The following is a 12,031-nucleotide window of genomic DNA, read 5'->3' as shown; positions in this document are numbered from 1 at the left end:
ACCGAACCCCAAACCCTATTTTCCACCTTCTTCTCTCTACAGTCATCATCTCTTCAATCATCATCTTCGTTTTCACCTTTCTCTCTCTAATATTTTCATCATCTTCGTTCAGTCATCACCTACAGACACAAACCGAGATACAAACCCTCTTCTTCATTCATCATATCTATTCATCTTCTCCAGCCATCAACTTGTTCGAATCACCATCTTCTTCTCCTATAAATCCAGGTAACTTTTGATGATGAAACTCTTTTTTATGAGATTGTATGCTTTTGTTCATCCTTCTCGTGTAAAGCTTAGTTTCTGAAGTGTCCGTACAGTTCTTTCGCTGTCCGTACATCTTTTGTGTTTCTGTTATAACTTTAACGTTTGTGTTAACATTTACAAAAATGTCGGAACATTTCGTTACATGTTACAGGTACTTTATCGTGTTAACACATTTGTTTCTTAGCTATTGAATTAGCAGTTTGACCAACATTTGATAGAATGATCAGACATTGCTTCTTGGACCACCTGATTATACCACATATTCGAAGCATTCAGTAGAATGTTATCCATCATTTTCACATAATTTCACACATTTCATTAAATTATACCACATTCTCCTTGATAACTGAACATTCCTACGCATGTCCAGACATTCTCTGTGTTGCCGCGACATTACACTAGATGTTCATACATTTGTTAACCTGTTAAGACAATCAATGATACTTTCTTAACATTTTATTCAATTTTGCAGTATGGAAACTGAAAGGTCACTTTCTACATCTCAAAATAATGACAAGAAGTTAGTATGTGACTCATGGGGCGACGTATTTACGGAGATTGGGCAAATATTCTCTGGTGGTGTCAAAGCTTTTCGACACGCTCTTGGTCGTTATACCATTGCAACCAAGAACAACTACAAATATATCAAGAATGAACCATGTCGTGTGACTGCCGTTTGTTCCAAACCCGGATGTAATTGGAGAGTCCACGGGGTTGCACCATTGGGATGTAAATCCGTGTTTCTTTTGAAAGAATACGAACCGATACACGATTGTCTCGATGTTGTTCTCAAACCTGCGGATCCCAAACTCTCTAGTAAACTTGTTGGCAGCCTAATGGATGACGACATCAGAAAACACCCAAATTGGAGTACTGCTGAAGTTAAAGAAAAGTTTCAAGACGATTACGGTGTTGAGTTGAGCTATTACTTTTCTTACGGTGGTAAGAAGGTAGCCATGGACAAAGTATTTGGGCAGGAGGGTGATTCCTATGCAAAGTTGAAGTGGTACGTAGATTCTTTGGCGACTACTAATCCCAATAGCATAATTGATTTGCAAATCGAACCCACTACCAATAGATTTGTCCGAGTTTTTATTGCGCTTCACGCATCTATCCTTGGGTTTCAACACTGTCGTCCCGTGATCTATATTGATGGAACATTCGCCAAAACACGTTTTAATGGCTGCATTTTAGCTGCGGTTACCAAGGACGGAAACGACGGTATGTTTTCATTTTGACATCGTACGTTAACATTCTAATGTTCCTGCCAACACTTGACTAAATTTTAAGAACACGATCTACAATGTCGCTGCATCCAGTGAGATGATGCATCATTTATTGGTGTCACTGGACATTACCACGTATGTTTAGACATTGGATCATTTGCTAATGCACTATTGGTTTATGAATCAACAGCACTAATTTTGTATTATTATTTTTTTGTTAGGTCTGTTCCCCATTGCTTACGCAGTTGTGGACATTGAGAATGATCATAATTGGGAATGGTTTCTGCAAAATTTGAAATTAGTGGTGGATCCGATCAAACGTTACACCTTTATTTCGGATAGACATGCTGGAATTCTAAAAGGCGTGAAGAATGTTTTTCCCACCGCTCACCACTCATTCTGTGCTTGGCACTTACGATGTAATCTAAACTTGAGAATACGTAACGGGGCGCGCCAGTCACGTTATTTTCAGAGTCTTATGTTTACGGCGGCACGTGCATTACCCGAGAGCGAGTATCACGCAACCATTAACAAATGGTTGAGATGGGTGGAACCAATGTGGAGAGGTTTTTCCAATCCCTTAATCCGGAATCATGGGCAGATTCCTTTTTCCCCGGAGATAGGTATTTTGTTTACTCATTTTCAATTGAAATGTTGAAACACCACGAACCTTGTTACCGGCACACTTTAAGTTTACACAGTAATTTTTTCACATTTAATCATAGCTTCTGTTATGAAAGGACATTCGCCCTATTGTTTTGTCATTCCAATTAATGTTCATACATTTAGTGTACGGTTGGAACACAACATGATTTAATATAAGCATTCCGTAAACTGTTGTGACAGACGTTATAATGTTGTCTTACAGGTATGGCGCCATCACTTCCCAACTGTCTGAGAGCTTCAACAACATGGTAAAGAAAGCCCGCGTTCTCCCTATTACAGCATTGTTGGATGCCATAAGACAGAAGATTATGAACAAGATGAGAAAGCATAGAGACGCCGCTATTGGATGGAATACATTTCTTTGCCCATCCATTAACTTGGAGCAACAAGCGAAATACAAAGTTGCGGAGACTTGGAGATACGTCGAGGCAGCCCCACTTATTTATGAAGTATATTCGACTCCACGCCATTCCGTAAATCTTGGTACTCTCACATGCTCTTGTCGGCGTTGGCAAGTAGATTCGCTTCCGTGTCAACATGCAATGTTATGCATCAACAAGACTCGGGGTGATAGTACGTGTTTTTACGATCCAGTCTGGACGGTTGAGGCTTACAGAAACACATACCAACATTGTGTTTACCCCGTTCCAAATTATGACGAACCCTATACTTTTGATCCATTAACCAAGACTCTTCCTCCACTAGTTAGAAGGGCACCAGGGAGGCCACGTACAACACGGTTGCAGAGTTCCGGAGATGTTACCAGGAGGAAAAGAATATGTCGCAGGTGCAACCAACCCTCTTATCACAACAGTGCAACATGTCGGGCCCAACTGTAGTTCTCATTTTTCTAAATGCTTCAACATCAACGATATGTCTCAACATGTTACAGACTGTCTGTACATTGTGTTGAATGTTTTAGAAAAATCTTTTGGTATTTAGTACATATTTTGTTCTCTTGTGAAAATGTTATAACATTCTACAAAATGTTCAGTTAATGAATCCTTACATGTCTTACTATTATTTACAATGTGTTAACATTATGGATTTTTTGAATACATTCGTAATAATGAAGGAACATTATTACATATTTCTCAAACATTTATCAATTTGGCCCAGCATTGAAAGGAATGTTCTAACATATCTGTGTATGTTCTTCCCTGAAACAAACTCTAAGTGGACAATGCATGTCACACATGTTGTTGAAGAAAAATAATAATATATTCAAATTTACTTCATATTGTTTTAACATAAACATCCCATCCAAAATCATTGTATGTAATCTAATCAAGAATGTTAACATCCCAAAATAATTTACAAACCATATTTGTTTGTAATCTAATCAAGAATGAAGTCGTTTCGGGTTTAGTGATATGAACATAACCCGTTACCTGAACAACTACTTCATTTTTGATTAAAAAAGATCCTTTACAAAAAAAACATACACAGGGGAAACTACTTCAAGCTCGGGCCATCCTCCAAGATATCGTATTCTCTCTCAAAATGTTGTGGGTTAACTTGGCCCTCTTCCTTTGTGCCAGGGATACCCAATCTGGGTTTTCTGTACGCTGTTTGGGTCCTGTTGTCGTGCAGTCTGCCACGAGCTCTTCAATTTTCAAAATGACAAACAGACCGCAATCCGGGCTGTTCAAGACACAAACGAAATGTTAAAGCATAACCAATAATGTTTCTACAGTCACAGACAATTCTGAAACATAATGTTAAATGAGACTAAATTATTAATAACTACGTGTTTTTTATCAAATTTATAAAAACATATAAGGTTTTGTACCAACATTTCCCGGAATGTTGAAACAATTTCCAACTAATAAAAACATGCATCGTAATGTTGGAACAGATAATGAGTGAGAACACTTACTTTTCTCCCTGAGTAGGGAATTCTGGCTCCCCAACGACATCTGCATATTTTTGTTGGGTTCCAAACATTGTGAACCCAACTTCTTCCATTACATCCTCGACATATGCCGCGTACTCCCTGGCATTTTCGTAGCAGTCCTTGGCCTTCTTCTTGTCAAATGCCATTGAGTCATAATGGGTCCACCTATGGAGAAATACATTGTATATCAATAGTGTCCAGTGCCCCCCCCTTGCTGCGTCCCCCGTTGTTGGGTGGCAGATTGGTGCACACACAAACAATATCTCCGGTTTCCCAGCATTATTACTCAACGTGCGATTGAGCATATGTTCGATTGAAGCTTGGTTGACCTCCGACTTTATCATTGTCTGTCGAACAAACACAAAGTTATCAAAATGTTCACTCATATAAAAGATGACGATAGGAAAACATTCTAATCTCTTCACTTACGTAGATCTCTGATGGGAGGCAAAGCACACACTTTTCTTTCAATTCCTTGTGATTTGTGACGAAGGAACTGGCCCAGTTGATTATCTGTGAATCGCATTCTAGATTCATCATCAACATGTCGAGCTGCTTTCCACATATGTCGTTTATGCCGTCACTAAACCACACTTTAGTACTGGAAAATGTGGAAAAAACAGTGTCACCTTTTGTAATGATAAGACATACCGGACAATGCTAGAACATTACAGTAAGCCAAAATTAATGTTTCAACACAAACAAGAATGTTTAAACATTATTGTCAGTGCATGAACATTACAGTAACCTACTCCTACCTTTTGTTACTTTTCCTGATGAATTCTTCCATCAGACCCTTTTCATCTTCCTTGACATTCTTCCACACCGGGCTTCTTCTCCAGTTACCTAGCTTCTCACCTTCCTCCTCTGCTGCTGACCTTCCGCCTCCCAACTCTACAATTTCTTCTACATTAATTGTCTTTTTCTTCTCGAGTTGTTTTGCTTTCTCGGTCATGGTTCGGGTTCTTGGCTGTGTTTTAACCCTCTTCACCAAAGAGTTTGGTTTGTTTTTATCTTTCTTTTCCACAACTTCAGCCGTTTCAACCTTTGGCTTATCTACAAAATCGTCTTCAGAAGAACTTTCGTTCTCCACGATCTCATAGTTCTCATATACTTTTGCCACTTCACAAACCTCTGAAAAGAAAGCTGAAGGCCAAGTCAGCTGGAAGTCAACTTCTTCCGTCTCATTTTCACCTACATTCAAAAAACTTTGAAAATGCTTTTCACCTGTTCCCACCACCACACATTTAACTAGTCAACATTCGATAGAAAACCAAATCTTAACATAAATGATTATCCAATTCTTGATCAATATATATAAACGTTATCACGTATGTTCAAACATTTTACGTATTTATGTGGGAGAAGAACACTTACTTGTTTGTTTCTTATTTATTACTTAGCCGACCAGTCTATTGTCGTTCGTGGTAAAAGAAAGTCTTCAATTGTCGTGGTAAAAGACATCGTGGGAGTACGATAGAACTCGTTTACTTACCGTTTATCAAAAAACTTGTAACGATGGCGGAACAATTTATGTTCATACCAATCATCTGACAAGTAAGTAAGAATTTCAGAGAAGAGAGATTGATTGCACACAAGTTAATACGTTGCTTAAAAAAAAAAAAACTAGAAATAAAACCAACTTTAATCTAAACAAAGACAATATTCATTACTTTTTATAACAATATCTCAAATGTTGAAGCATTCTGGTGTTTGCTCCAACATTTCCAAATTCTTATAAAGCAAAGACAGGAATGCCAACAGAAGTAAAGATTTGCGTGAGCATTTACTCACTTGACCCAGCAACTTGGCTCACTTTCTGCTCCTGCTTTTGCCCCTCCACGGAAGATTGACCCTCATCAGAAATTGCCTTCTTACCCTTATTGTCTATTTCTGCTCCTTCAGTTTGGGCTTCGGCATCACTTTCTTTTTCGATGCTGGGTTCTACGTTTACTTGTTCCGGATTTTTTGGGGCTACTTCCTGCTCCACTATCTTCTCTCCACTATCTCCACTCTCCACCTCTTGTCTAACCTCCTCTCCAACATTCACCTCATCTCTACCAACAGTCACCTCCTCTCCAACAGTCACCTCATCTCTACCAACCTCTTCTCGAACATCCACCTCCCCTCCGACACCAAAATCAAATTCCAAAACATCATTCTTCTCTCCTCTCTCTCTCTTCATCCTCTCCAATTCCTCTCTTAATACTTCTCTCTCTCTCTTTACCATCTCTTTCTCTTCTCTCAACCTCTCCACTTCCTCCTTCAACTTTTCTACTTCCTCCTTCAACTTTTCTACTTCTTCTTCATTCATCTCCACCACCACCCTCTCAGTGAACTTTAACAACTCTTCCTCTTCAACAGACTCTGGCACCAACTCCACCTTCACCTACAAGGAGGGATACATATGGTTATTATTCAACACCTCTCAAAAAAGTCATACATTTAATTAAATGTGAACAAATTCATACAAATGTTCCAACATTTACCACAATGTCAATCAGACATCAGTTATGTTAGAACATTTATTAAAATCACAGAGACATTTTAAGAAATGTTTCAACAAATTACCTGCTCCTCTGTAATGCTTTCCAGCTCTTCTTCCAGTCCTTTAAGGAAGAATGGCTCGATCATCCATCGAGCTATTCTAGGACTGACCCCTACTTCTCCAACCAGGTCCTCATGGATCCTGGTGTGCATGCAGTACCAGTACTGCAAATAAATTAAGAGAAAATTAAACACAAATAGGTCAGAAGTGTTGTTCTGTATCATCACAAGGAATGGAAAAACATTTTATACATTGCCCAAACATTCTACGAAATGTATCAGCATTACAGAAGCCCCAAAAGATTGATGACACATTTTGGAGAATGTCAAAGCAAAATAACTTGATTTATTTGCACCTTAAGAAATTATGGAAAATTTAAGTGCATTGTAATGAATACTTACGGGGAGAAGAGTCAGGCATCCTGAAGCTTTTGCCGGGTCTTCCGAGTGCTTGTTTATTCTCTCCATCATGTAGGAGTGAATAGCTCTCGCCCATGAAACTCTTTTCATCATTCTCTCCGTTTGGAGATTGTGATAAAAACTCCCGACAACCGAGGAGCCGGCAGCTGAAGCAAACAGGAATGTGGCTGCCATGTATATAATCCATAGTTTCAAAAACTCAATGGCCGGAGCCTTTGTTCTTGCAGCCACATGCAAAGCCTTTTCGATGCTGTGACCCCCAAAAGATGCAGCCTTTCCCTCAACAATACAGTCTTTGAAATACTTGCTCAAAAACTGGTCCTTAGCCACATCTATGGTGACATTGGTTGGGAATGCATCATATATTTGTCCTTCCATTGGGACTCCCAACAACAAAGCAACATCTCCGGGAGTGAACTGAATCAACTTCCCTCCGATGTTGAAGGCTTGGCTCTGTTTGTCATAGCAGTACAGAAGATCATAGATGGCTTTGTTCGGCTTCTCCATCACATTCTCTGTTCGGAAACTAAAACTGGTCACTGCCTTAAATAAGGCCCCGAATGGTGAAGAAAGCAACATCTTCCTTTGCTCTTCAGTAATATATAACTGCAATTCCCGCGCCACCTTGAAAACTGCTTTAAAATTACATTTGTAATTAAAAGCAGTTTTCTTCTTCTGCTCCATAGGCTCTTTTGGTTGAGGCTCCACCATGGGCTCTCTCTTCTTGGAAGTATATCCTCGGTGCTTCACACAAAAAGTAACAGATATGTCAGCACATTCTACAAAATATACAAAACTACACTGAATGCTACATCACTATAAATAATGTCAGATCATTTTGGAACGTGTCCACACAATAGAGCCTATGCCAATGCTGGTCTACACAAGAATGAAGGACCACTAATTGAAACAACATTTCAAAGAATGTCAGCACACTAACAAATATGCCAAAACATTATATGAAATGTCAAACCACAAACATTAAATACAGGACACGGGTCAAAAATGTGTATACAATAAGATACCTTTTTGCTTATTTTACAGAATGACAACACACGAACAAATATGCCAAACCATTTTAAGAAATGTGAGAGCACAAACATTAATTACAGAACATTGACAAAGATGTGTATACAATAACATACCTTAGCCTGTTTAGGACTAGCAACTTTCTTGCCTTTCTTGCTAGGCCCAGCAGATGATGGCTCTTCACTAGCCCTCTTTCTAGGGCTAGCCCTCACTGGAGTCTGTTGTCTTTTTTGAGGATCATCTCCTTTCTTTGTTGCAGCTTTAACCATCTTTGTAATCTGCAAAATTTATTATGTTTTGTATTAGACACCCACATGTTTCAAACAAACACAAAATGTATGTACACAACCAAAAATGTCTAAACACATACTAATTTCGTTTACACAACCATGAATGTTAAAACAAACCATTCATTTCATCAACAAAGACAAACACCCATAAATCCAAAACAAATGACTAAATTCCTCCACAGAAAGCTAACTTTCGTATCACACCCCTAAATGTTAAAACAACCCTAACCTAGAAACTTGATGAAGACTCATAAACACCCAAATGACCTTTCTGTGAAGATGCATGCTTCCGAAATCACAAACAACTATCAAAATGTCTAAACATAATCCAACATTTCTTCAACACAACCTAGAATGATAAAACAAATCATTCACTTCATCAACAAAGACAGACCCCCAAAAATGGAAGACAAAGTACTAAATGTCTCCACAGAAACCTAACTTTCGGATCACAACCCTAAATGTTAAAACAAACCTAACCTAGAAGCTTGATGAAGAACCATAAACACCCAAATGGTTCCGAAATCACAAAACAACAACCAAAATGTTTTATCACAAACTTTAGAGCAACTTAACCCTAAAACTTTTTCGAAAAACAACCCAAAATGATTTATCACAGACTATAGATCAGACTACTAAACTTGAAATCATAAACCCTAATTGTTTGAAAACTCCCCCAAATTTTCAAACACCCCTAAATCTGTACCAAAACCCACAGATGTGAAACAAGAAACCCCAAAAATGTTCCAACAATCCTAATAATTTACCAACAACAGAGAGGGGATCAAGAGTTAGACGAAGAACAGAGATGTACCTGTTTGTGAAAGAGAGAGAAATCGAGAGAGAAGCTTGAGATTCGTTGAAACAGAGCGAAATAGAGAGAAAAAAGAGTAGATCCGGTTGCTTAAATAGGTTTGGTTGAGAGAGATTCGTCGGTAACATTTCGAATCAAAGAGGGTTTAATGGCTTGAGATTGTTTCGCTTGAAAAAGAGAAAGAGGGAGATAGAGATGGACCGGTTTCTGGTTTTGATCGAGATAGAGAGGAGAGATAGAGAGGAGAGAGAGTGAGCAATCGGTTGAATGAAGAGAGAGAGAGAGATGGAGAGTTTTGTGTCTCACCGGTTTGAATGAGGAGAGAGAGCGCGCGGAGTCCGAGAGAGAAGAGAGTAAGGCTGACATGAGTGATGAGAGGGTTGTGTCTAATCAACCTTTTTTTGGGCGGGAATTGAGTGAGGGATAAGAGAGGGAACAAATTGTTTTGGAGGGATAGAGAGGTAATCTAACATTTTGGGTTTTTTTTGAAATATAATTCCCTATTGGATTGGATTTCCTATTTGGGCTCCTTTTTTGGGCCTTAGATTTATCCTCTCTATTATTAATCCATAATTTAAGAGGAATTTTGGATCATCATATCAACTAAATATTATTTAATTAAAAAGATGAAAACAATATACTTGTAAGTAGCTTTCATTTTTTTTTAATATATGTATTTATATACGCTTTTTACATACACATTTAATTGTAAATAGTTTTATTTTTTTTACATCCCTACTTGGTAGTTTCTTAACTGTTTTTTCAGACGTTTTCTAGGATCGGAAGGAACCGCTATAATACGTATTTACTAGTAAATAGTTTTAATTTTTCTTTTTTTTATAAAATTTTATTTTATATATATGTATTTACTTTTAAAGAGTCTTAATAATTTTTTTTTGTAGATAGTTTTATTTTTTTCATTTTTCTTTTTTATATACCTTTGTGTTGGATCATCATATAAACAAGTTATCAACTAAATACTATTTAATTAAAAGGTGAAGACAATATACTTGTAAATAGTTTTAATTTTTTTTATATACGTATTTACTTACGTTTTTTATATACGTGTTTACATGTAAATAGTTTTAATTTTTTTATATACGTAATTTTTTTGGCTTTGAACTGTTTTTTTCACTTTTACTTAGATAAACATTAACTTTTGTAAATAGTTGTAAATAGATTTAATTTGACAAAACTGAATATTTAAATCAAAATTATATATCAAATAAAAGAAAACAAAAGTTATGTATAAAAAATAGTTTAAATAGAATATAAAAATCTAAGACGTCCTTTCAAACAGGATGGGTCAAACCAACGATTCCAGCATAAACTGCATGAACATGCAGGATCACCATGATACGTTTTCGACAAGTTTTAGTCAAAATAGTAGGACCTCTAGAGCTTTGACCTGGTTTTTTGTGAAATTTGTCGTCATATTCCGTTATTCTGCCGTCATAGACAAGAATATACACTTGTTGATTAATAAGTCTAAGTGTCGTAGTTCCTTTCATCGCAACTGAAATATGGAAATTGAAAGGTATAAAAAAATAATCAAAAGATTAGACCTGATTAACGTAACAAACAATTTCTATCCAAATAGGAGTATAAGAATTCTTGATCAACTGAAAAGATACCTTTATTTCTTTCTTTTAGATAAAAAAAATGAAACAACTTGAGAAAACAAACTTTAGCTTGTTAAAAATAAAAAGAGTTTGAAGTATAAACGGTTTTATAATTAAAATTTATATTCTTTTAATATATGTATTTTTTATATACGTTCTTTTACATACTTTTTTTAATATACATATTTACTTGTAAAGAGTTTTAATTTTTCTTTCTTTTATATACATTTCTTTTTTTTATATACGTATTTACTTATAAATATTTTTAATAAATATTTTTGTAATTTTACTTTTTTATTTATGTATTTGTTTTTGTCTTGGGAGACCAAATTTGGTACCTCTCTATTGCAGGGTGGGTCTCGGACCACTACATCAAGAACTGGTGGACACTTGACATAATATTAGAACTTATCACTCATTTTGACATGTTTAAGTTCCACCCTTTCTCTTTTCAACAACAAAAAAAAAATATCCACCCTTTCTAACCAAAGGTCATTATGGTAGTTTTATTACATTTTGACTAGATGTAAATTTTGACTCAAGTAGACCGTAAAAAAAAATAATATGAAAGACTCAAAGACATTCTCATATGCATCATTTTTTTTATCACTTTGCCTTATAAAACCAGACCTCAAAGCCTTTTTTTTGTTATTGGTTGAAATAGACCTCAAAGCCTAGAGTTGTTTCACAAAAGAAGCCTAAGAAAATACAACCACCAAACTTAATACTCAAAGAAGATGAATTCCTACTTAAATATCATGCTTTCCTTCTCTTCCTTCTTTTTCTTCTTTTTGTTTGTTCGTCTTTCACTGGTGGTGGCTCGGAAAAACTCATTATTCGAACCATTAGGTCGAGATGAGATGGTGCAATTAGCAGGATGGGGAGGAGAAACTATCATCGGTGCTAGTAAGTGGTAATGTTGTGTGTAGAGCATGTTTGAAGAAAGAAAATGATCAACATCGTACATGGCCAGTTGCAGGTTCATAAGAAATTGTTCTGCTTCCTGGAAATTGTTCTGTTTACTAGCCATTTTGGTCCTGGAAATTTTCTTGTTTCTTGAAAATTGTTCTGTGTACTGGTCATTAGGTTAATGTACTAGACATTTGTGTACAGGTTACATCTTTGTGTACAGGGAATAAAGTTGTGTACATGGAAGATACTAAACACCATTAAAGCTACAGTTTTACTCTATCGAATCCGATCGGAATGAATCCTTCTTATTTTTTTTTTCTCATGAAAGATGAATCCTTCTT

General features: G+C 36.5%; 1 protein-coding gene across 1 annotated transcript; it reads right to left on the bottom strand.

The window, feature by feature from the left end:
* Positions 1–4,865: 4,865 nt before the first annotated feature.
* Positions 4,866–9,714, bottom strand: LOC147530925 (uncharacterized). Its single transcript, XM_086648606.1, has 5 exons — positions 9,157–9,714; positions 8,169–8,330; positions 7,006–7,767; positions 6,628–6,768; positions 4,866–6,445 (listed from the first exon to the last, which is right to left on the bottom strand). The coding sequence occupies exons 2-5, from the start codon at positions 8,319–8,321 to the stop codon at positions 5,843–5,845; spliced, it is 1,659 nt and encodes a 552-aa protein (XP_086504732.1). The 5' UTR covers positions 8,322–8,330; positions 9,157–9,714; the 3' UTR covers positions 4,866–5,842.
* Positions 9,715–12,031: the final 2,317 nt, after the last annotated feature.

The sequence above is a fragment of the Eschscholzia californica genome, unplaced genomic scaffold (genome assembly GCF_041429995.1).
Source record: "Eschscholzia californica isolate CP2 unplaced genomic scaffold, dmEscCali1.0.p SCAF_6, whole genome shotgun sequence".
NCBI classification, from domain to species: domain Eukaryota; kingdom Viridiplantae; phylum Streptophyta; class Magnoliopsida; order Ranunculales; family Papaveraceae; genus Eschscholzia; species Eschscholzia californica.
Note: the sequence above shows the minus strand (reverse complement) of the source record. Positions and strands in the feature narration are given on the sequence as shown.

What these genes read in the sequence shown, in the direction of transcription:
- LOC147530925 (XM_086648606.1), bottom strand. Translation starts at nt 8,321, where the DNA reads ATGGTTAAAGCTGCAACAAAGAAAGGAGATGATCCTCAAAAAAGACAA. An exon ending in CTAGTCCTAAACAGGCTAAG is followed by an intron (nt 7,768 to 8,168) that starts GTATGTTATTGT and finishes TTTTGTGTGAAG; the next exon opens with CACCGAGGATATACTTCCAA. An exon ending in GATGCCTGACTCTTCTCCCC is followed by an intron (nt 6,769 to 7,005) that starts GTAAGTATTCAT and finishes ATTTATTTGCAG; the next exon opens with TACTGGTACTGCATGCACAC.